The 26500-nt window shown below is 43.8% G+C and overlaps 1 protein-coding gene across 3 annotated transcripts in view; it reads right to left on the minus strand.

Moving 5' to 3' along the window:
• Window positions 1-26500, minus strand: part of B3GLCT (beta 3-glucosyltransferase) — a 133226-nt gene that overhangs the window by 97800 nt on the left and 8926 nt on the right. For 2 of the 3 annotated variants that reach the window (XM_071220985.1, XM_053920711.1), the window contains exons 2-4: window positions 16897-16946; window positions 9134-9173; window positions 2784-2893 (exon numbers count right to left, since the gene is read on the minus strand). In XM_071220985.1, the coding sequence (XP_071077086.1) occupies window positions 2784-2893; window positions 9134-9173; window positions 16897-16946 (200 nt within the window). The remainder of the gene's footprint in view (window positions 1-2783; window positions 2894-9133; window positions 9174-16896; window positions 16947-26500) is intronic. The other variant, XM_053920712.1, reaches the window with a different exon arrangement.

Here is a 26500-nt window from a genome sequence, read left to right on the forward strand (position 1 = left end):
AGTGCTTCTGAAATTGCCTGTAACAAAGTGGGGTCTGCATCCACTTTGGGCAGCATTGCCCTGGACGAGTCCAAGAGCCTTAGAATTAGGCTCCCTGCTCCACCCTTGACTCAATGCTGCCACCAGAGTTGGGGTTTTAAAACGAACATCTGAGCTGGTCAATGCCCTAACCACTCTCCCTAACAGTAATTCTCCACAGGGAACACTGTTAGTACAGGGACTAGGGGTCACTCCTATACCCACTGCCAGGGGGCAGGGATGCTAAGTGTCTTGGACATCAAAGGAATCCCTCTCAGAGTACCAGTAATGCCCCTGAGAATGGTCTGGGTCCTCAACAGGACATACAGCTCCCTTGCGGTCTGGGCCAGCCACCTACACTGCCCGCCTCCCACTCTATACCCACCTCAGGATGGCAGTCCAGCCCACACACAAGGTGCTCCTGCTCCTTACCTGGCTGCCGTTATTTCCCCGGCTGTCCACCCAGAAAGCCCAACCACCACCTCCTCCCAATCTACCTAGTACCTAATTGTTCATTTAATATTTTTTCTTATATTGTGGTAAGAACACTTACCATGAACACTATCCTCTTAACAAAATTTAGGTGTACAACAGAGGATTCTTGGTTGTAAGGACAATTTTGTAATTCATATCTCTGACTGTTGGTAACTCCTCACTGCCCCTACCCCAACTGCCCTGGGTAAAGCGCTAAGTCTTTGGCTCCATGAAGTTGACTGTTTGGGGCACTGCAGACAAGCAGAACCACACAGTGCTTTCTGTGTGTGCACTCCCTCTCTGCTTTCAAAGTGCCCATTTGTGGGCCTGTCTCCTCTCCAAGACTGTGGGTTGTTCCAGGGCAAGTACCATGGCTTGTTGACCTTTGGACACCCAGTATTTTGCCCCCGGGAGCTCTCTCAACACTGAATGAGTGGATGAGACGTGCACAGATATCTTCCATAGACTAGATGAGTCCTGGACATGTAAACAAAATCCTGACTTTAGCTTAGATGTAGCTTTGTCTGAGTCTCCACTCCTACTTTCTTTCTTTTGGTGAGTAGAACCCCTAGGTTTGGCTGGATCCAAGGCCACCCAACAAGACATGACCTTTCCCAGCTGAGGTGTGCCCACATGATTATGTTCTGGACAATCGTATGCCAGGGGAAATGCTAACTCTAACTTTAAGGTCACAGCCTCATCAGGGAGCTGCTTGCCCTCCACACACTGGAATGCAGACACAATAGTGGGGAGCCAGCCCAGCCTGCAGTGAAGTAAGGAGGCGGTGGACCCTGGGGCAGAGCTGCCTGTTGCTGGCTGCTCACCACTGCACTGTTTGGCAGGGAACACAAATCTCCATCTTCCTTATAAGTCATTGTTATGGTGTCTGTGTGAAAGCAGGGGAATGAATTTTCTCATCTTTTCCATATTGTCTCTCAAGAGTCACTTAATCATAAGATCGTATCTTCCGAGCACCAACTCATCTCTGATTGCTCCATTTGCAGTAACTGTCACAGCCCAGTAGGGCTACATTCTTTAAAGTTTGCTGGGATCCAAAGGAGGGATTATCAGGGCTACTGGCTGCCCTCCTCCCCACAGCAGCCTCCTCTGTCCACTCCACTAGAGCCTCCATGGAGCAAGAGGAAGGAGTACAGCCAGTCAAGGGGGTGGCATGTCTGCCTCGCTGATGAAATCTGAACAGGTTTATAGAAGAAAAGCTCCAAAGGTGGGTTCCCAGACAAAGAATTTCAAACTCATCAAGCTGCTCCTAGCTCTAATCAAAAAAAAAAAAAAAAAAAAGCAGGTACTTGTTTCCTCCCCCTTAGAAGGTGCCATGCTCCAAGCAGGGGACCCAAGAACCTGTCCTTTCAAGGACGTGGGAAGGCTGTATAAATTTTATATGTAAATCATTTCAAGATAAAGCACAATAAACCTTAACCTCAGTTCTATCTTAGCCTCCACTATCACTGCGGTGGCTAATTTTCCAACCCTCTGTTTCCCAGCCCCCACCAGGAGAAGGACAGCGACCCATCAAGCACACACATCTCCTGTCAGAGTTCTTGCGGGAACGACCATGGGGTGGCATTTACCTACAGGCAGGCACTGCCGTGGAGGCCACAGCAGTGCGGAGCAGCAGGCTTGGAGGAGCTTGTTCTTGCCTCGCCAAAGAAGAAAGCACCGGTATGGCAGCGTAAGAAGGTTTTGCTGCCCCAAAGCTCCAGCATCAAATTCAGTTCATGCCTATTTTAAACTGTATCAGAGTGTTTCTGCCTGTGTCAATCTTTCTCTCCATGATCCTTCTCAGAAACACATTATAAATTAAATAAAAAGTTCAATCAATAATGTCCAATTAAAATGTAGATTAAGAGACCCTCAGAGGAAATATCACACTGAGTTTAATGAAAATGTTGTTTCAACATGAAAATTGCCTTAGAACTTGTTACCAAAATTTTAAACATTAATTATCTCTGCTATTTTAAGCCCTACTTTTAAAAAGTTATTTCTTCTTTGTATCATACTTTATAACAAAACCACCATAGTCCTACACGATTATATAATTCTCTTAAATTAAAAACTAAATTTGTGTAGTAATTTAGACCATGATGCTTCGAGCATTAGCAGTTAACTAGCACATTTTAAATCATAAATAGTCAACACTAAACAAGCAAAACAAGTCAGAAGAGTTATTCTCATCTAAACAAAATTGATTCTCTACAGACCAAGAGCTTTGGAAAACACACACACATCACTAAACGAACATTTAGCAGACATCCTGAGCCATTTCAACATACCTGCGTAAGATCTGCCGCTTGCTTTAAGATGCTTTTTCTTAACTCTTCTGCTCTCTTTGCATGAAAAGAATTACTTTGACTCTGGATGACAAACACAATTCCTTTTAAATCTAGAACCAGGAAAGAAAAAAGTTTTCAGGTATTTATTTTTTTGACGACCACCGAAATAAACTTGAAAACAAGTTTTAAAAAGAAAACACGTTACAAGATAAGCCTTCAGGAAATAAACTCTTAGGGAAAAAAATCAATGTATATGTAACTCTAGTGATAAAATCCGTCTTTTGAAACTGATCTGCAAAAATTCTTTCCTAGAGACTAGCAAATAAGTAAACTCAATGTACTAGGCCAAGTCTCCAGTAACAAACTATGGATCCTGCCTGTCAAAAAGAATGACTGCAAATACAGTAAAGTATGAAAATGTCTAGAACACTAACCCCTTAGAAGCAGAAAACGTTGTTTGCAAGTAGCCTTTTAACAATTCATACATAATCCTACATTGGGCTGTTACCTGCCATGGGTTGAATTATGTTCCCCAAACCTGGATGAAAGTCCCAACCCCCAGGATCTCAGAATGCGACCTTACTGGGAACTGGGTCTTGTCATCAAGTTAAAGTGAGGTCACTAGAGTGGACCCTGATCCAATATATTTGGTGTTCTTATAGAAGGAGGAGTTGTGGACACAGACACACAGAGGGAAGACGATGTGAAGACACAGTAGGACTGCTGTCTACCAGCCATGGAAAGAGACCTTGGAAGACACCAGCCTTGCCGACTCCTTGATTTTACACTTCCAGGCTCCAGAACAAAGAGACAAAATTCTGCTGTTTGAGCCACACAATTTGTGGCACTTCACTGCTGCAGCTCCTGCAAACTAACATACTACCTCAACACTGTTCTGGAGGCCCTTCAAAGTGACATTCAAAGTGACATCCATATGTCCCGTGAGTTTACAAATAAATAGCTTAGTCATCTGGGCCCTACCTCACAGGCATCCAGCCAGAACTGAGTGTTCTCTCCAGGAAAACAGCCACAATCCCACGGAAGCAGGGGTCAGCAAGAATTGCTACCTGAAAGTTCATCTATGACAACACTGGCCACATGGGCAGAACTTGCTAGCCCCCTCTTAAGACTCACTGCAAGGTGGCTGGCTTTTCTACAATGACCAGCAGGGCAGAACCCCTGCTCCAACACCCCCACCTGAGCCGGAGGACTATCAGAGATGGCCCTGAGCAGAGATGGTTGCCCGGCCCCAGTAACAGAGAACACTGTCTGTGTCAGCACCCTGCCACCAGATGGGGTGTGGCAGAAGGCAGATGTCAAAAACGTGTAGCCTCCAGCAAGGATTACAGCAAATGGGTGTGGGGATGACCCCAACCATGAGACCCTCCTGTGACACCTTGACTCAGGGACACGAATCTCATTTTTATTACATTATATTTTATTGTTCTGATGTCCCATTCTATAATGCCATTCACTTTTTCACTCACTCAACCATTCATACAACAAATAGCTCCACAGTAAGCCATGTAGATCCTGAAAATAATCCCAAATACTCTTTGGTTAAAATGCAATAAAAAAATGTACCATAAAAAGAAATGCTAAACAACCTACTGAATATGACCTCATTGTTTTCCATTAGAGTGTGTTCACACGTGCAGATTCTACATACTTATCTCTGCTTTAACTTGGCGCCGAGGTCTAAATCGGACACCCAGAAGGACTAACATGGTGTCTTCTATTTCAACTAAAGCATAATCTTCCATCTACTACATCTGAAACATTAACAGAAACCAACGTATGAAAAGAGGAGTTATGAGGATTTACTTTCTTGAAGAATGAAGTAAAACTTCGGAGAATAATTTTACAAAGTTTAATGAAGCTGAGGATGCATATTCCCAATGACCCAGAAATTCTACTGCTATTAACCATCATTGAGAGACGCTCCTGTGTGTGGAAGAGGGTCTGTAACAAGTGCGCTCCCAGCAGCGAGTGCAAAAGGAAAACTGGAAGTGACTCAAATGCTCACTAACAAGGTGCACAAATCAAAGTACTACTCAACAACGGAAATTCACTAGTCCTGTATGTATCAACCCCAGTGGGTGCGGGAGAGGAACTGTACAGGTGGAACGCTGAAAAAGTAAGCTGCAAAGGAATAATTATATAAATCAATGGTTTACAAAACCATAAACATATACACATAAAGTGCATATGTGCTATGTATGTATGCAGATACTGTACATATATCTGATGTGAGTGAAGATTATTTGAGAATGATAAACAGCATATCTGGATAAAGGTTCAAAGGCTTCAGCTGTGTAGTAATTTGCAATGAATATGTAGGATATCATTACATTACTCTTTGTGTCTTTTTGTATGTTCAAAATAATTTGGAATGAAATTTTTAAGAGAGCAGATCCATGTGTCAAAATCCTGCTCTCACCACAGTAACCAGATCCCCCCACTTCTGCCAGATCAGCAGAACTCCCACTGTCTGCAGATCATCCAATGCAGGGGAGAGACTTTGGAAGAAGAAAAAAGCAAATGTTTCCCCTTTTCACCTATCTGGGGCATGTGCTGTGAGTTGTATGTATTTCTTCTGCTACTAAGAAATTATGCCCTTCTGTTCTACCTGCTTTGACCATGCGTGCTGTGTGCATCCATTCAGCAAACACTGCTGAGTCTCTACCAAGTGCCAGGATCCGGGACACAAAGGTGACCCAACAGTCCACAGACATCAGCCCCTGAGTCCAAGTGTACTGTCAGTAGGACTGCAAGCTAGTGCAGCCACTACAGAAAACAGTATAAAGTTTCCTTAAAAAAACTAAAACTAGAACTACTATAGACCCAGAAATTCTATTCCTGGGTATTTACCTGAAGAAACCCAAACCCTAATTTGAAGAGACTTATGCACCCCTACTTTCACTGCAGTGTTATCTACAGTAGCCAAGATACGGAAGCAACCTAGGTGTCTGTCAGTAGATGAGTGGATAAAGAAGATGTGTTACACACACACACACACACACACACACACACACACAGAGGAATATTACTTGGCCATAAAAAAGAATGAAATCTTACCATTTGCAACAGCATGGATGGACCAAGAGTGTATTATGCTAAGTGAAATAAGTCAGTCAGAGAAAGACAAATACTATATGCTTTTGCTTTCATGTGGAATCATGCATCCAATTTCCACCACGATCAAGGGTCTCTATGGAATAAAAGAAGACGTCTTCCTTAGTGTTCCTCACATCTTGGGACAGAATGGAATCTCAGATGTTGGGAAGGTCACTCTGACACCTGAGGAAGAGGCCCATTGGAAGGAGAGTGCAGATACACTGGGGGGATCCAGAAAGAGCTGCAGTTGTAAAGTCTTCTAATGTACCACCTCACTGGCTAGGCTACAACAGGATTTAGTTAGAAAATAAAATAAAATAAAGAATAAAAAATATAAAACAAAAACAGACTTGTAGAAACAGAGACCAAAGGGATGGTTGGCAACAGCGGGCAGGGTGAGGGATGGGTAAAAAAGGTGAAGGGAATGCAGTCAAAAGTTTTGTGATAGTTTGCACTGTGACAGGTGATTGCCAGAATTAGTGTGGCGTTCACACTGTAAGGTATATAAATGTTGAATCACTGTATTGTACACCTGAAAGTAATATAACTAATATAATATTGTATGCTATGTATACTTAAATTTAAAAAAATAAAATGTTTTTTTAAAAAGAGGGTAGGCCATCCTACCACAAAGGTGTAAATGCAAAGCCAGAGCTGCATGGGAAACTGGGAGGACAAAAGGAGGGGGAGCCAGTGCAAGGAGAGCTTCTGGGAGGAGCTGTTCCTGAGTTTCCTTTAAGCAGCAGCCATTTCTGCAGGCTCAGACTCAGGGGCTTGCAGAGCAGCAGCAGCAGAGACAAGTGAGATTATCACTGAGCCCACAGCAGCCTTATCTCTGCAGCATCTCTGAGCGGGTGACAAGGGAGTGAGACCAGGATGCAGGGAACAGTCCGTGATAAAGTTGGAGTGGGAGGATGGCTCAGCCAGATCAATCCTGAAGGATTTGGAGGCCTCACTCAGAGGTTGGGACTCCAAATTAATAGCTTTCAAACTAGGGACAAGCTCAGGAGCCACCTGGGACTCCAAACAGTGGGACCCAAACCTTCGCTGCTCCCACTGTCCTCCCCTCTCTTCTCTGGTGTCCTTAGGACACAGTGCCCTCATTTCTTCCTCTGTAAATTTAGGGCCCTGACAGTTAGGTGTGGCTAAGGAATAGGATGCCTACCGGGGAGTTGCAGGGAGTGAGGCAAAAAAGGAAGAGTGCTCCCAGTTCTTAAAACCTGGCAATATGACAGAAAATTGTCTCCATACCATTCCGCCCTAGCCCCTTCTAGAAGAGAACCAGGTTAGTACAGTTTAGTGCCAAAAACAGCTTATGCACTTAAATTCCTGCTGTTCTTTTACATCAGCACCAAGAAATATTTTCTGGCACGTGTTCTAAAGCCTCCCTCACTGAGCCACACCCTGGTGGTGTCTAGATTGCACCGCAGTGTCTTCTCTGCCGACACCTCCGGGCCCTGTGACTCTCAGGCTGCCGCTGACCGGCCCCTGGAGCTGACAAGACAGCTCCACCACTTCCTCTCACTTTGGCTACACATCTCTAAACTCGGTGCAGTTCACTTTCAGCAAACACTGTCACCACTCAAAACAGATTGTCATTGTTTCTCCTCCAGGAATGGGTGACAAATGGGTGGTACACTAAGTGCCTGAAAATAATGATAAGTATGACAGGAAGATAAAGAACTGAAGCCAGTGGAGAGCTGCAGAGAGTACTAAGTACAGGCAACAGAACCAGAGGTGGTTAGAAAGGGTCCCTGCAGGAGAAATAATTCTTCCGTGAAGGTAAAAGAAATCAAGGGTCCTCTATTTCTGCAGGTGCTGAGCACCTGTCATGTGCCAAACACTCTACTAAGCACTGACCCTTGCTCGTCAGGAATTACCTGGACATACAAATTTCACAAGGCTGGTGTTTTTCTGATGAGAAATCAACGTGGCTTCTTCAGATAGAGGCTGAGTAACAAGCAGGCTCAAAAGTGAAGGCTGGGATAAGTACGCACACATGCACTCACACATGAAGAGCCACACGGCACTTAATGTGTCACTTGGTGAGAATAATGTCACTGGCGAATCTATGGATTAGGCGGTAAGCCAGAAGAGAAAAAGAGGCTGCCCGTTTTGGAGGCTGCCACCCAGCCCTGAGTATAGGTTAGACCATGATCTAAGCACCCTGGCTGTGCTGCCTTAGGAGCCCCTGGTCCTGTGGACTCACTAAGAGTGCAGCCAATAAATCCCCAGGGCCCTTTGCAGATGACCAGGTACCAAGTTAAATATCACCACATTGGCCATCCGTATCTGCAAGAATGTAGATTTCCGGTCCAGGTAGCTTCCCCTTGGTCCTTTCAAAGCCACGTTCCCAATGACGGTCATCAGTTTGTTTCATAACCATTTACTAGGAGGAGACCCATCGGCTTCCAGCCAAGCAGTGCGGCTCCTTAAATAATGCTGCTCTCAGAGCTGGCAGACCCCCCACTCATGGCCCTATGTTCCCCTGCGTGCAGGGAATCAGATGCACATACACAGCACAGGCCACCCTCCCCACACCACCCGGCCTGCCGCCCAGGTGCTCTCTCCTGTCCTATCAACTCCTTAGAACCCAGGCCCAGGAAGGAAAGATCTAGAAAGGAAGACACACATTTTCCCTCCTGTCCCAGATACCTTCCAGGTCTCCAAGGCCCACATGTGACAAATTTCATACCTTTTGGGGAAAAACTCACTCCTACACACAGAGGTGTGGCCTTAGCCTCCAGTTAACACCCTGGGGCATGTTTTCCACAGAACACACCAAAAAAATTCTCACTCATGGTCACATCCCTGAAGACACAACATGCTCAGGGAGAAAGAAGCATGTATGTGGGCTGTGACAGAAGTGTGTCATGTTTGCAAAGGAGCAAGCCATCCCTTTCACACCAGGGACCAGGAGGAGTCTGACAGGAGATGTGTCAGTGAGCTGACCTGAAGGGCAAGTTGTGTCCGTGGGTCCACAGTGGGGAACCTGGCTCCAGGAAGAGGAAGACACGAGCAAAGGCCACAGTGTGTCCTTTTCTCCCACTAAGTGTGGGCCCCTAGTCACGGAGATTATGTCCCATTCACTTCTGTCATCACCTGGCAAGGCAATCTGCCCTTATTGAAAACTCAACTATATTTACACCATAAATAAAATCAGAAAGGCAAATGCATTTCACTGAATCATAATTTATAAGAAATATTCTTAAGTTTAAAAAAAAATTACATACCTATGTCATTTTTCCTTGACATACCACTTTTCTCCAAATTCTGTATTTAAAAAAAAAGAGAGCAAAAGATAAATCTCATCACACAACAAAGCTAACAATGACTGAATGAACTCATATGATACACATTAACATTTGGGAGGAAAGGAAATGAAGATGAAACCTTGGAAATGTTTCCTTACAAACACAGACCAATATTAAGAGGGAAAAGCAACAATGATGCCCTTCTGTATCATGGCGGTAGCCTCCCGTGGGGCTGTCCCTTTCACATGTGATTTTTTTCAAACTGATTTTGAGGGAGAGAGGGAAAGACAGAGAGAGAGAAAGAGAGAGAGAGAAGGAGGAATTGATTCAGAAAAACACTGACTTGTCATTCTTCTTATTTATGCATTCATTGGTTGATTCTTGTAAGTACCCTGACTGGGGATCGAACCCACAACCCTGATGTATCAGGACAACACTCTTACCAACTGAGACCCAGCCAGGGTCTTATATGTGATCTTGAGCAATCACTTCGTTGAGCTGAGGCTCTTTCCTCCTGTTTAATATGGAGGTAAAACTTAACTGGTTCAGTGTTCTGGGGGGTTAATTTAAAAACCTTATGATAACTTAAAAATAAAAAGGCTTTCAAAGTGAGAGGCAACATCATTTATTTGAGATCAGTAAGAATAGTTATTCAGGAAGCACTGACAAATTCAGGCAGGAGCCCAAAGAGTGTTCTGATTATAAAATAAAGACAGTGGGTATTTATGAAAAAAGAAAGGGGAACAATTACAACAATAGAAGGAAGGTGTTGCTATTGGTGCAGATAACCTAACGTAGTGATGTTAGTTCTAACCAAGGTTTTGAATTTTCAGTTCAGTAGTCATCATACTGCTTTCTTGTTATCTCTGCAAACAGTTGTTTGGAATCCAATACTGCCTTAGGCCCAGCCCAAAGCCCTGTGTTTCAACATTCCAAGGTTTGAGGCATACTACGTACAAGGCAGTTCCTCTGGGATGGCAGCTCTGACTCCATTTTAAAGTAGCTCCATTTGTTTTGGGATTTTTTTTACACTTGAAAAAACATTCTGAGCATTACAAACATCACAGATAGTATCAGTGCTGGTAATGCATTGCCCATGAAGATGAACCCTATTAATTATTGTATTTATCATCATTTGGCTCGGATGTGCTGTCAAGAATGATTTGATGTTCTCTCCACCAGGGGAACTGCCCTGGGGCCCTGCACGTCGTGGGTCTGCAGCTGGTGAGCACTCGTGGGCACAGAAGGGGCATCTGACAGCAGCAGAGCTCCTGGCAGAGATCTGGATGTGGGCACAGAAACACCTGACCCTGATCCTGGGAAGATCAGGGGAGGAGCTCTGAAAAGTCTCTGACAAAGCGCCAGGTGTCAGCAGCTAAATCTGCCATTTCTATTGTCTTCTCCAGCAGACGAAGGAATTTTCTAATTGTCCTTTTCTGCTTTCAACCACCATGCTACAATTATGACAATTAGACAGTGGCAAATATCATTCCATTTTCTTCACTAACAGCAACAAGAAATTACCTACAGAACTGGGAGCAGCTTAAAAGGTAAGATATACTGAGATGAATCTCTTTGAATGCCAAAGGGGCCATGACAATGGACAGGGAGGAGAGAGCAAAACACAGGGGAATGTCTATCTTTAGTAGTCTTTTCTAAAACTATCTTTATGTCAGAAACAGAAATAATGCTGAGACTAATAGGATAATTCAAGAGTTAAAGATCTTAGCTTTAGTTATAGTTGACAGGCTTACGTGATCAATACAAGTGGAAAGCTGTCATTCCAGGAACTGGAATGCATGACCTATGTGCCCAGGAGGTCCAGGAGCAATTCCACCTTTGTGTCCCAGGGGGTCTGCAAGCCATAGAGATGGTATCTGAGCCATGCTTCCCAGAGAGAGAGCTCCCAGACACAGATAAAGAATTCCTGATCAGCAGATAAAAAAGTGCTATGAAAAACCACTGTGGGGCTGCAACTCTTTTCTGATTGACCTTTTTCCAAACTCCTTACCTACCCATTCCTTCTCCTTATAAACAGGTCAGCTTGAGATGAGATGTTAGGGCAGTTTTTGAGGGTACAGAGCCCACTGACTTCTCAGATCACTAGCACCTGAATAAAATGCCTGTATAGATTTAGTCCTGTCTCTGCTTATTGGTTCTGGTAGTGACAGGCAGCGCACATGCCGACATTTCCAGTTTCAAGATGAGAAGAATCCTACAGTTATATATTTATTTGTTATACCTCCGGATCAAGTGACATTCTACTTAGTCCTGATAAAACAAATACTTTTTCCAAGAGCCAAAAGAGAGAGAGACACACACACTAGAATGCTGAACTCACTTCTGTAAATGTGTGAACCAAAGCCAGGTATCATCATCTGTTAGCATATGTGGACTGGTTGTGTGTTCCCTACTCTAAATGCCAGTTGTGGCCAGGGGAACAGCTCACCCTGGGAGAAGGAGCACTGGCCTTGGAGCCAGAGGGGCCTCTTTGCTTCCAGCATTAACCTGCCACCCCTTCTCCTTGGGAGGCCACAGCTTTGGCTGCCACATAAGGCTCATGGAAAGTTAGAAATTTTAGATCTAAAAACAGCATGGGAATAGATAAAGGAAATGTGGTATATATATATATAAGAGAATACTATTCATACTTAAAAAAACAAAAAGAAATTCTGTCACATGCTGCAATGTGGATGAACCTGGAGGACACTGTGGATGAAGAAGGGGCCACATACTAAAACTGACAAGCCCAGGGGAGGCCTGCAGGGTGGCCTTACAAACTCAGAGACTGAAAGTGACTACATAGGATGGTTTAGACATCAAAATTCCTAACTAAAAGTGGGTCATGACAGGTAGTCACATCCTAGGCCGCTATCTTCCTTGACAAAGGTCAATCTTTACCTTAACTGAGCTTATCTATTGTCTTTTTCCATCTACAGTAACATGCCTTTGGAATGTCAGAGTACTGTCCCTTTTCCAGAGCCCTCAGGGCACAGCCTCCCACCAGCGCACAAGACCAGGGATTCCCTCATTGTTGTTGTGTTAATCGCTGACTCTTCACTATCCTTTTCCCACCAGGTGTAAAAGAAGTATGCATCTATCATTTTACTTTGTATCCAATCCGAGATTTCCCTGCTTTGCTTTCTCCTGCCTCCCCAATGTCTCCCTAATATCACCAATGGACTTAATGTAACTCCCTTGCATCTCGCCCTTTGATTATGATGCATAAAATAAGTGGTGAAACTGCCATTTTCCAGAGAATTTTCTCAGTCCACTGAGATTTTGCTTCCCGGCAATTGTCATCAGTTTGGCTCATAAAAATTCTTACAGGTGTGGACATTCTTAAGTTGACAACATTATTATGTTAAATAATGCAAAAAATAATATAAATGGAGCCACTTTAAACAGAGCCAAAGCTGCCATCCCAGAGGAACTGCCTTGTAGCTCAAACCCTGGAACATGAAAACAGAGCAAAATAACCTTTGCACTAGTCTTAAAGCAACACTATATTCCCCCCAAAAATGTCTGCAGAGATAACAAGAAATCAGATCTTCCGACTACAGCGCTGATGGCTACAGGACTAAAACTTAAAACCAGTGTTTAGAACTAACATCACTGTGGTAGCTTCTCTGCACCAATAGCAATGTCTTCCTTCTATTGATGTAATTGTCCCCCTTTCCTCCTCATAAACACCCTTCGTCTCTGTCTCGTAATCAGAACACTATTTGGGTTTATCCCTAAATCACTGCTTCACCAACAGCTTATTCGTTTGGATTTCAAGCTTGTTACCTCTCACTTTGCCTTTTATTTTTAGGTTAACATATCAAAAAGCCAGTCACAAAGAGACAAACACTAGGATTTCACTTATATGAGATGCCCAAAATAGTCAAATTAGTACAGACTGGAGGCTGGGGGAGAGGAGTGGGGAGTTATTGTTTAATTGGCACAGAGCCCCAGTTCTGCAAGATGAAGAGTTCTGGGGTTTGCTTGCACAACAGCAGATATGTATGTAACAGTACTGAACTATACACTTAAAAATGGTTAAGATGGTAAATTTTATGTCATGTGTATTTTACCACAATTTTTAAAAATCAGCATTAAAGATGACCCAGTCCAACACTCCCCTTTACCAGTGAGATAACACAGGCTCAGAAAAGATAAAGGGTGCGGCCATTGTCCAGCAGTCATTCCAGCCACAGAGCTAGGACCGGAATCCAGGTCTTTTGAATCCTTTCTGATGTTGCTTCCTTATACCTTCCCCACAAACAACACATGGCCAGCCCTCCTCTGGAGGCATTCTTCAGGAAACGTGCGTCTTTAGATGCGGACAGACTTTAAGAGTGAGCTAGAAATAATACCTACAACAACAGTCACCTGCATCAGCAAGTTGAAAGATAAACAATATGCCGAACTCAGTGTTTGCAGACTGACTTACTGCCCTGAACAGGCTGGCACCCCACTGGACCCGCCACCCGAGGTCCTTGGGAAAGCAAAGGAGAGCAACCAGAACTATAGCTCCTCCCCTTTGTCTTCAGGAACCACAGCGCCACGAGCTGACACAATAGCTAGGAAATGATTAGCCGTTGCCAATGGCTCAATTTGTAATCAGTAAAAATAAAATACCCAAGAAACAGTTGGATTAGGTGAACTGAAATGGAACCAAAACACTCTTGAATATGTTCTCCTTTGAGAAATAAAATTAGACTACATAAACAAATTGACAGAACATTTAAAATTCTGTCTCCAGCTTCTTTCGTGGAAAGGTTTAGTTCTTCCCCCCAAAAGACAAAACACATGGTTTGTTTTATTTTCTCTGCTGCTGTATGTTTCTTCCACTATCAATGTCATTCAAAATGCGCTTAGTTTCCTGAGTGAACTGAAGTGCTACACGGGCAGAGCAGAAAGAGGTCTGTCCCTAACACCTCTAACCCACAGACTGCGCCTACCCTCACCAAGAAAAGACTAACCCAAGTCACCCTTGTCCAGCTGGATTTTTTAAAGCACCACAGATTTGAACACTTGCAATCTATCTAGGTGAGGCTCACTTCATATATTGTTCATAACAGGAAAATACCACATAATATGAAATCTTTTAAGAAGGAAGAAGGATGAAAAGTCATCTTCTAGCCATTCACCACCAGCCACCAGCACCCCTGGGATGCTGAGTGAAATTAGGTCAGCAGAATGTGGTCACCAGAGACCCCACTGTAAGGTGGGCCTGTTTGTTTCCTGCCTCCACCACTCACTGGCTCGGGCCTTGGTTTCTCATCTGGACAACAGGAACCATAACGACAAGGCCCACTGCATGGGGTTTAGTCAGATCGTGCCATGCTGAGAACAGTGTCTTCCCAAAGCAAACGCTCAGAAGCTGTTCTGCCACTCTTTCCATCATTATTGCCTCCTTCAGGTAATGTCAACTACCACCGTGAAAGAAATTTAATTGATAAAAGCAGTAAAGTCTATAGTTCTCTTTTTGATTTGTTTAGGCTCCTCTTGAAAGTCTGCATAGGACATGTCTTGCTGTCATATCAGGTAAACATTTAAATAGGCCTGGCACTGTGCTACTTGGTAGACACACACACACACACACACACACAATCTTCACAACGGCTTTCTGAGCTAGTCCCTATTATCACATCTTCTTGAGGATGCTGAGACACACAGAGGTTCGGTAAGTCCCACAGCAGATCAGTGATGGAGAAGGGGTATGACCCGCAGCAGTGTGGCTCCAGTGCCCAGCTCTAACTCCTTGTCATACAGGACATGTCACAAGCCACCACAGGACACAGGGCCAGGCCCAAATGCAGGTTGCCCAGGTACACGGCCATGGCTGAGGAGGGAGCATGGGAGGGTAGGTTCCCTGAAAGTGGAGAGGTCAGAACCTAGGACAGTGCCGGGACAGGGGCCCAGAAGACAAGCCCGGGAGGAGAGGCCAGGCCCCAGGCGGGACCACAGGGCACTGGCAGCACTCAGGATTTTGATGAGAAGCCACCAGCCAGCGAACCTGAACCATGTTTGGAGAAGGACCCTAGCCCTGTGTCAGGCTGGGCTGTGCTCTGGGGCGTGTGCCCAACTGAGCAGTGCGGTGAGGGAGCTCAGGCGCTGCTCTGAGCAGCAGTGACAGGGCAGATGAACTAACGAGAACTCCAGACTAACGAGGTCATTTTTAAGAGCCATAACTCCTGTCTCTGAGCCACCTACAGACTTTAGGAAACCTTGGACAAACTGATTCTTTTCTGTCTCCCAGTCTCAGGTATGGTCTACAGGAGATACTTCACCACTGTCTCTTCTCATGGGATGAATGGCTTTTTGGCTCTGCGGCCTAAGCACAGATGGGATTAATGACATTCGTCAAGGGCTTTAATACCTTTGCATGAAAAATAACACTAAGATGTAGGACTCCCCTTCTCTCTCCGCCCCCCCCATATATATATGTATATATACATATATATATGTGTATATATATATATGTGTGTGTATATATATATATGTATATATATATATATTTTTTTTAAGGCAGAGAGACATATATTTCTTCATTTGAAATGATTAGGTAAAAACCTGTATTTGAAAGTATGTGCTATAATTTCTAAGTTTATTATGTAAAATTTTAGTTCCCTGTTAACAAACCTTGGGTAGCACTTTAAATTTATTATAAATGAGCCTCTTTATTGCCAAACACACACACACATTTTAAAGTGCACATGGCTGTGTAATAGAAAATTACAGTATGGAAAATTCAAAAATCCAGAAAATTTGGATTCTGACTTTACCTTTTAGTAGTCATGCGACCTTGGTTGAGTCACTTAACTTCTCTGAGGGTAAATTTTCCCAGCTTCTTACAAGAATATCTGCTCTGCTGAGCAGTAACAGGATCATTGAGAAGATTAAATTAAATGTCTGAAAATGCTTAATTAACCATAAAGGATCTTAAAACCTTAAGGAATTATTGTTATTATTTCCCCTGTGTAGGAATCCCATAGTATAGTTAGAACAGATGAAAGAAACATTCTATTTAAAAATGCTTTTATACTAATTGTGGGGTAAAAAAATAGTCAACAGAGCCTTAATTACTATGACAAAAACAACTCGTAGTTTAAAATATCGTTTCTCCTTCTCATATGCTAAACTCGTCTTGCACAAAGCCCACAAGGAAAAAATTCTGATGAGGTTCTGGAATGAAGCCAATGATGAAACAATGACAAATCAGCAGCTCAGAGATTTGGGTGAGTGCTGTCCCCTCCCCGTCAGGGCCCCAGGTCCCGGTTTCTGGTTCTGACTGAGTCCGGGTCTCTGGGCCAGTACCCAGGATGCCCTCTCATGGTGCCACCTTCCCGGTGAGGGACACTCAGGCTCTCGTGATCCTGGAAACAGAATCATCTTTTCACAGACTGGGAAAGTTAGACCCAAGGTTAAGATGTGGGACAACTGGAGAAAACTTGCTTGTATGCAAGCAGGGCTTCTAAAACGTCTGCCTCCGCATCAGAACATCTTTTTCCTTAGAATGAAGTTTGAAACCTAGTGGATATGCTTTAACTATATTGAAGGATGTTTGTAAAAGCCAGCCTATCTGTTGGCTGCTGCTAGGGATTCAAAATCTATGTGACCAACATTCATAAATTCATAAAAATAAATAAATTAATGTAATAACCTTTGAAAGAGGAAATCGTGACAGTTCCCATTAAAGAAATCACAAACAAATCTCAGATGAGAAGAACAGATTGGGTCATTAGAATCAGTACCTTAGATGGTGTGACTGCTTTCTTTATATCCTTAGAAGCCAACACGAAAGCTGGAAAAAGGAAACATTTTTGTATTAAAATTAGCAATTAAGATTTACTCTCACATTGAACAGTTTTGCTTAAAATGAGAAAAAAATAATACTTTAACAAGACATATTTTGCTCATTTTAAAAAGCAGCTGCATTGCCACAAACTAAAACCACTGGCCACCTTTTTCTCTGGACCTAAAAGTATTTATCAGTCCAAAGCCAGCATGCTTAGGCTACCAAGCTAAAGGAATACTTCCTCAGAGAACGTAGAGCCCGTGTATACCACTGCGGTGTATAGATATAAACCACAAAACAGATGCCCACAGAATACTGCTTCTTAGAAACCTCAGTTTTGGTACCATACGGTAAACAAAAAAATTTTCAGGGCCAAAAGCTCTTATGAAAAAAAGGTTCTATTGAACCTCATGCTAGCTAGAAAAGGACCTGGATGGAGAAGGCAACATAGCTGCTACCTGGGAGCTGAGGGGGGGTTTTACATGTCATGTTTCAGGGAAGAAAGATCTAAGTTGTTCTGAAAGAATTCATATTGGCTACAGAGAGAGGGTGGTAAAAGGTAAAGGGGGACAGTGCTAGGATTGGTGCACAGCATGGAAGGAAGGAATATTTACTACTCTTGATTGGTGGTGGGCACAGTCCTGAAAGCTCATGTACAAGCAGGATGCAGTGATGTCTGCTGGTCGCTGACAGAGCCAGGAGGTTGAATCAAAGTTCCAAGAGACATTCAGGAAGGGGAGCAGCCTGTTGTTGGGGGCAGCTATTAATTAGTGAAATACTCTCATCGCTTTCTCTCCCTCACTTGCCACTGTCATTAATTTAGGACATCGTAGCCATTTGTTGTTGTTGTCACTTCTTTGGCAAAGGGGAACCTCAGCATCTAAACAGAAGAAATACAAATCCCCATCTGGCAATCACTGCCCGGGCCTGGCAGCAAGAACTAAATCTGGCGCCAGCGTTACGTGTTGGGCTCGTGCATGCGAGAAACTGATAGGGCCTCACTGAAGCCCCGGGACCAGAGAGTAAGAAGGATTAAGATCATTCCCCATTTAGACAATTTCATGTTTTGACTCAGCCCATAAATAAAGATATCCCTAGAGACACATCTAGGCTCTAAATCAAAAAGAAGAAGAAGAAAAATAAGACAGTAACACTTTGAAAATGTAAAGCAACATAATATACCAAACGGTCAGAAAGGTAAACTGGACAAAAAGATAATATTAATTTTACAGCGCATTTCTCAAAAGTATTTCAGTTTGCTTTCTCCAATTAGCATTCCCAGCCAGAACGGGCAATGCCATCCAGCAAGAATGTACTTCAAAGCAAGACAGGCAAGTTCACAGGGCAGTAATTTAGCACAAGGCCTGTGGATGCTGGGCTCCGGGTGACACAGCAGGACAGAACCTTACCCACTTGGGTGCTTCCCAGCCCCATTCCCAGAGAGCCTCCGACTCTCCATTAACATCTGCTCAAGGGAAATCATCTAAAACATAGTCACACTAAGAAGCCAATCACTAAGGTGGTTTAATCGTTCCCATTTCCAGATGACAGTTCAAAAGGCAGAATGAAATTGAAATGTAAGCCAAATGAGCCTCTCTACCTGCGGAATTTAGACAGCAGCAGAGATCACGGGAGGCCTCCTGAGACCGCTGCTTATAAACAGCAAATCCCCACTCCATCCCTCCTCTTCCCACCGCCCGGGTTTTCTACAGAGCACGTACTCCCACTGATACAATATATATTTATTTGTTTATTGCTTATATTATACTTTTGTTCATTGTAAGCTCCATGAAGGCAGAAATACAGTTTTACTTACTGTTTGCCCACGAGCCTAGAATATAGCCATCAGACACACAAGAAGATCAATAAATATTTATTGAGTGATAAATATGAATGAATGAATGAGTGGATGAGTGAATGCAAGCCTGCATGATTGCCCTGGGGTCACATCAATTAAGGACTGTCTATTCCTTACACTAGGCAGCATCAACCCAGGAGAATGACACAGTTTAATGCCCCCACCTTAAGTTATGTTCACTAGGATCTAACCTACTTTCTCACATTTACACAGACACACATACACAAAGCCCAAATCACTCATCAAGTTCTAAGAAGAAAGGAGAGATTTAATACCAAACACCTATAACCATTTAAATTCTGCTTCTAGGTACTTAATTTGGGAGGGGAGGGGTTAATATTGGGTTATTTACCGCCAACCTAGTAAGCTCATTTACAACCGTCAAGCAAATATCAAATACAGAATTATTCATAAACATACAGGGAGGTCACAACATGGTATCCTGGCCAGGCACCACAGAATTTCAGAAAATAGGATAGTCTGACAACCCGCAGGATATAAAAACTGTGGTCAATCTAATGTTGATGCCAAAATACACATCCGCTAACCCCATCAACTCCTGTTGCCAAACATGGGCAGTCAAAGCTCTCTGGGTTAAAGCCTACTTTTCTATTAAGAAAAATAACCTCAGTTGAACATGTTCAGTGACTCAACATCGAATAACCAGCACTTAGTCAAACATCACTGTTCTGCAAGATCAGACGGCTGTGGCAACACAGAGCCCCTGGCCCTTAGAATGTAGACTCTCTCCTGAAGAAAATGTGTCTTTATTTGGTGGTACTAGTTCTGAAAATGACTAAAACATCACCTTTCATAAGTAAACAGCTAGTATTATTTGACGTTACTGTTTGAAGTTGGAATTACATAGAAAGATGTTCCCGACAAATCAAGTGAATTCCACAAATCCTACCTGTCATACTCAAGACCCCATTTTCATGCCTTTGTTCAAACAGGGCTGAGGAGAGGGCAAGCATTTCCGTTCTCTACAAAAACACACAGGCCTGCAAAAATCTTGTCCTTTCTCCCTATAATTCTGCTGTGAAATTAAGCACTCCTTTTCCCCGATAGAAATACATCACATAATATTTATTTTTTATTATATTTTATTGATTATGCTATTACAGTTGTCCTGATTTTTCCCCCTTGGCCCTGCCACCCAGCACCCCCCACTCCTTCAGACAGTCCCTCCACCATTGTCCATGTCCATGGGTCCTGCATATAAGTTCTTCGGTTACATCCCCATGGCTATTCTGCAACTACCTACTAGTACTTGTTAATCCCCTCACCTCTTCACCCATTCCACCACACCCCTCTGTCACCTGACAACCATCAAAACACTCTCAGTATCCATGATTCTGTCTCTGTGCTTCTTATTTGCTTAGTTCGATTTCTAGATTCAATTGTAGACAAATGTATTTTTTGCCTTTTTATGGTTTATAGTTTTTCTAAAATACATTTTATTGATTATGCTATTATAGTTGTCCCATTTTTTTCATCCCTTTATGCCCCCTCCGCCCTATACCCCCCATCCCTCTAGCATCCCCCCTGCTTAGTTCATGTCCATGGATCATCACATACGTTCTCTAGCTTCTCCATTTCCTATATTATTCTTAACCTCCCCCTATTTTCTACCTACTATTTATGCTTCTTATTCCCTGTACCTTTTTCCCCCATTCTCCCCTCTCCCTCCCCCCTGATAACCCTCCACATGATCTTCATTTCTGTGATTCTGTTCCTGTTCTAGCTGATTGCTTAGTTGGTTATTGTTCTTATTTTTTTAAGTTCAGTTGTTGATAGTTGTGAGTTTGTTGTCACTTTACTGTTTGGATTTTTGATCATCTCCTCTTTCTTAGATAAGTCCCTTTAACATTTCATATAATAAGGGTTTGGTGATGATGAACTCCTTTAACTTGACCTTATCAGGGAAGCACTGTACCTGCCCTTCCATTCTAAATGATAGCTTTGCTGAATAGAGTAGTCTTGGATGTAAGTTCTTGCTTTTCATTACTTTGAATACTTCTTTCCAGCCCCTTCTTGCCTGTAAGGTCTCTTTGGAGAAATCAGCTGACAGTCTTATGGGAACTCCTTGGTAGGTAACTGTGTCCTTTTCTCTTGCTGTTTTTAAGATTCTCTCTTTATATCTAATCTTGGGTAATTTAATTATGATGTGTCTTGGTGCGCTCCTCTGTGGGTCCAACTTCTTTGGGACTCTCTGGGCTTCCTGGACTTGCATGTGTATTTCCTTTGCCACATTAGGGAAGTTTTCCTTCATTGTTTTTTCACGTAAGTTTTCAATTTCTTGCTCTTCCTCTTCTCCTTCTGGCACCCCTATGATTTGGATGTTGGAACGTTTAAAGTTGTCCCAGAGTTTCCTCAGCCTCTCTTCATTTTTTTTGTAATTCTTGCTTCTTCATTCTGTTCTGGTTGAATGTTTCTTTCTTTCTTCTCATCCAAATCATTTATTTGAGTCCCAGTTTCCTTCCCTTCACCATTGGTTCCCTGTATATATTTCTTTATTTCACTTTGTATAGCCTCTCTTCTTCCTTTATTTAGCAGCCATACTCAATCATTTCTGTGAGCATCCTGATTACCACTGTTTGAACTCTGTATCTGATAGGTAGGCTATCTCCTTATTGCTTAGTTCTTTTTCTGGAGTTTTGATCTTTTCTTTCATTTGTGCCATATTTCTTTGTTTCTGTGCATGTGTTACATTGTAAGGGGCAGAGCCCTAGGTATTCACCAGGGCAGGACAACCCCCTTCCCTGCGTTGTGGCACTGTATGTGGGGGAGGGGTCAGAGAGGGAACAATGCCACTTGCTGGGCTCTCACCCTGCTTTCAGTCACTTCCCCCACTACTCATAAGCAAATTGTGCCCTTTCAGGTGCTTCCCTGGTGCTGATTCTCAAGTGGATAGGCTTGTACATGTTCTAGGACCCTATGGGCCCCTCCAATGGACTCTCCTGTGAGGCTGGGAGTTTCTCCCACCACTGCAACACCCTACAGGTTTTTACAAACAGAGGTTTTGAGGCTTTATTTTCCCACACTGGAACCCTGGGTTGCATGGTCTGTCTTGCTCCCCAGTTGCTCTTCTATCTGCATGCAAATGTGGGACCACCAGGTCCACCGGCCGCTGCCTTGCCACATGTGCTCTCCACCCCAGCTGCCTATCTCTGCCCCTCCTACCAGTCTGGAATAATGTTTCTTCTTTAACTCCTTGGTTGTCAGACTTCCATACAGTTTGATTTTCTGGCAGTTCTGGTCACTTTTTAAAAATTAGTTGTTATCCTTCCTTTGGTTGTTTGGGGAGGCGAAGTGTATCTACCTACACTGCCATCTTGGCTGGAAGTCCTATTGTTAATAGTTTTGATCTGCTTCTTTTTCTTAAATAAGTCTCTTTAACATTTCACATAGTAATGGTTTGGTGATGATGAACTCCTTTAGTTTTTTTCTTGTCTGTGAAGCTCTTTATCTGCCCTCGATTCTGAAAGATAGCTTTGCTGGGTAGAGCACTCTCAGCTGCAGGTCCCTGCTTTTCATGACTTCGAATATTTCTTGCCAATCTCTTCTAGCCTGCAAAGTTTCTTTTGAGAAGTCAGCTGGTAGTCTTATGGGCACTCCTCTATAGGTAACTAACTTCTTTCTTGTTGCTTTTAAGATTCTCTTTATCTTTAACCTTTGGCATTTTAATTATGTGTCTTGGAGTGGACCTCTTCACATCCATCTTGTTTGGGACTCTCTGTGCTTCCTGGACTTGCATGTCTATTTCCTTCACCATATTAGGAAAGTTTCTTTTATTTTTTCAGATAGATTTCCAATTTCTTGCTCTTTCTCTTCTTCTTCTGGCACACCTGTAATGCAAATGTTGGAACACTTGAAGTTGTCCCAGAGGCTGCTTACACTATCTGCATTTTTTTGGATTCTTTTTTATTCTTGTTCTTCTGATTGGTTTTTTTTTTTTTTTTGCTTCTTTGTGTTCCAAATCATTGATCTGATTCTCGGCTTCATCCACTCTATAGTTGTTTCCCTGTAAATTGTCCTTTATTTCAATTAGTGTATCCTTCATTTCTGACTGGATCTTTTTTATGTTGTTGAGGTCCTCACTAAGTTCCTTGAGCATCCTTATAATCAGTGTTTTGAACTCTGCATCTAATAGATTGCTTATCTCCATTTTCTGTAGCTCTTTTTCTGGAGTTTTGATCTGTTCTTTCATTTAGGCTGTGTTTCTTTGTCTGTTAATTTTGGCAGCCTCCCTGTGTTTGTTTCTGTGTATTAGGTAGAGCTGCTATGACTCCATATCTTGGTAGTGTGTGCTAATGTAGCAGGTGTCCTGTAGGGTCCAGTGACACAGCTTCCCCCATCACCCAAGCTAGGTACTCAAGGAGTGCCCTTTGTGTGGGCTGAGTACACCCTCCTCTTGTAGTTGAGTCTTAACTGCTGTTGGCAGATCAATGGGAAGGATTTACCTAGGCCAGTCAGCTACAAGTATTGGCTGTGACCACTTAGAACCAAGCTCTGCCCTCCATGGAGAATCAGCTGTGCAGGGGCAGTGTGGTGGTGCTCCAATGTAGTCTGTAGTTGTCCATTGGGTGTGCAAGCTCTGGGATTTCCCTGGTGGTGTAGGCCAAGGTCAGCCCCAACCTGTGTTCTGCCTGGGGCCGTTCTGCATGAGCTATAGAGCAGTCTGAGATGTCTGCTATTTATGCTGGACTTGGAGATTCCTGGGAAAAGCCAGGCTGTGGATCTAGGCTGGCTGCTGCTAGTGCTGGGTCTGAGCCTCACTGAGGCCAGCTGTTGCTTGTTTGAGAGGATTTAGGAAGTTGTGAAGCATGAGCCAAGACCAGCCATTCATATGGAAAAGCAGCTTGGGTGGATCTATAAATTGGGTGAGGCAGAGTGTCTGGGGATCTCCAAGGTGAGTCAAATAGTATTAGCCAGGTTGCGGGAGTCTCATACATGGCACCAGCTTGCTGGCTCTGTGCGGGGAGGATTTAGAAAAGGTACAATGGCTTCTGCTCACCTCGATGCCAGACACTTCAGTTTCTCCCAGTATGCCACTGGTGCCTTTCAAGCTGCCACCCCAGTGCTGGAGCTCAGAGGGAGTGAGTCTAACTCCATGTGTGGGTCCTTTAAGAGGAACTGCTTGGGGCTCCAGAATTTTCTTCCACTGAGTCAATCTTCCCTGGTTTTTGCCTCCAGAAGTTGTGGGGACTTATCTTTCTGGCACTGGAACCCTGGGCTGGGGGGGACTGGTGTGGGGCTGGGACTCCTCACTCCCAAGATATCCCTCCCAATTTTTTACTGACTACACATGGGTTAGGGACCAGACCGTTCTGCGTCTGCCCCTCTCCTGCCCAGTCTGGATGATATCATGTAATATTTAAAGCAATATCATAAATAAGACATCAGACTTACTTTTAGGCATAAGAGCAATTAAATGGCAAGATTATCTCCATTAAATGAATGTGAAAAAAATACTAGTTGGTTTTATCTTTGCTTCCATAATTTAAATAAAACAAAGAACTCATCAAGGAACCAAATGCCTTTGGAAAATACAGAATACCCTATACCATTACTACATCTGGTCTTAAGATAACGTATCATTTACAGAATTCCTACCATGAAATCTACCACGGAGGAAAACAAGGAAAAACAGAGGAGGAAAGTGAGAAAAAGTAGCACAGGAGATGAGAAATCATCTGGCACCTCAGAAAACTAACAAGAGCTCAGGGTGGCAGATTACCAGCCTCTGCATGGGGTAGGGGAAGTAGGGGGAAGAAAGTGCCCCCACCTAAGGCAAGGGAGGGGCCCACAGGGCTCCAGGTTTGTGTGTGTGTGTGTGCTGTTTGGCCTCCCACAAATTTCCAGATTCAGTGGGAAAAATATATTCTGGAAAGCTTGGCTGGAAGGCGCAGTACAGCAGGAGGAATACTGCAAGGTAACTCATGATCTTATATGTAAAACTGCTGTTTAAAAGCAATTTTCCCTCTTCTATTTTCAACATGAATTCCTGTGAATTGCTACAGAGAACTATATGTAAAGTGCAAATTAGGGTAGGCAATAAAAATAAGACCCTTTTCATGATAACTTCAAATAATTCAAGCCAACAAATATGTTAGCACATCCATCCTAAGAAATAAATCAACATTTTACAAAGAACCTGGGAAAAAGATTTATAGGCTCCACTAAGCCCTAGAGTACAAGGAAACTGGACAGGAATTAATTGCACTGCATTTAACCAACACTAATCAACTATCTTTTCTTGCTCCCGGGAGGGAGCACAGGACCCCATGCCCATAAAGAAAAGACGAGTGTACCTCTAACTCAGGGGTGTCAAACTCATTTTCACCGGGGGCCACATCAGCCTCAGGTTGCCTTCAAAGGACCAAATGTAATTTCAACTCCTTAACTATTAAGGAGTAGTTACATGTATACAGTCCTAAAATTATTTCGGCCCTTTAAAGGCAACGTCAAAGCTGATGTGGCCCCTGGTGAAAATGAGTTTGACACCCCTGCTCTAACTCCTTGCTCTGTTTTGTTCCTAGCACCCAATCCATCCTCCCCAACTCTCCCAGTAACTTCTATCACAAAACCAAATGAAATACAAAAGCAAACAAACAAACACTAAGACCCTAAATAACCCCACCTCCAGGGGTGCTGCCAGGATCATATGAGTTAAGGCAGGGCTGGGCACAGATGATGAACCCAGTGGGTGGTTATGACCTTGCTGCTGGTGGTGAACATGGTCACATACTGTCTAGGTGCGATTGTGCCATGCACACCAGCCAAGAGCAGGAAGAAAACCACGTGGCCTTGACTGCCATCAGGACCCGCTCACAGCACATGCTGGGAACTGACAGCGAGTGCCCCTGCAGGGCTCAGGGTCACACACTTGACACACTGTGGGAGGAAGCCTACCGGGCTTCACTTTCTTTCCTGTGACCTACTTACAAACCATCCCACCCAGCACAGCTCCACCCCCATAGCTCTGCTCCCTGGAGTTCTCCTGGTGTCATTCCAGGTCCTCCAGAGGGGCGTTCAGCTCTGGTATGCACAGCCTGCAGCCACTTTACCTGGTTCCAATTACCTGCTTGAAGATAATCCATAGCAGCAGAGGGAGCAGAAACAAACTGGCTCAACAACAGGGAGCAGAGCCTGCCCTTCCCACATCCTCAGGCAAATCCACTGTCCCCAAGCTTGTGGACATGGACACACTGAGGGCAGCTCCACCATCCCCTGAGGGGGACTCTGCCCAAGCACAGAATGAGAGCCCTGTCACTCTCCGTGGGCTGGGACAGAACCACTGCAGGCAGTGGCTAGGGATCACATGATTTAGTACAGGGCCTGGCACTTGCTAAGTCCTCTGGGTATTAGCAGCTATGGTCATTATCATTACGAATTTATGTTTTCACCTGTTCAACAGAAAATCAAGAAGTGGCCAGGTGGGCATTCTGAGCCACACATGAGGCTTGCTGTGGGAAAGGGGAGGGACGAGCAGCTCCCCAGGAAGCTTGTGGTTTAGCAGGAGACAAGTCCCTCAGTCAATGCCAAGCACAGACGTGGGGCTCTGACAGCAGTCTTCCTGATGGAAGTCACTAGGAGGAACCTGGGGGTGGGAGGAGGGAACCTCACCCAAGCAGGGCAGCAGAGGGTAAAGAGGCTTCCAGACAGGAAACCGCAGAACTTGAGAAAGTAAATTCCAGGC

This window comes from Desmodus rotundus, chromosome 3, assembly GCF_022682495.2.
Source record: "Desmodus rotundus isolate HL8 chromosome 3, HLdesRot8A.1, whole genome shotgun sequence".
Classification (NCBI taxonomy): Eukaryota; Metazoa; Chordata; class Mammalia; order Chiroptera; family Phyllostomidae; genus Desmodus; species Desmodus rotundus.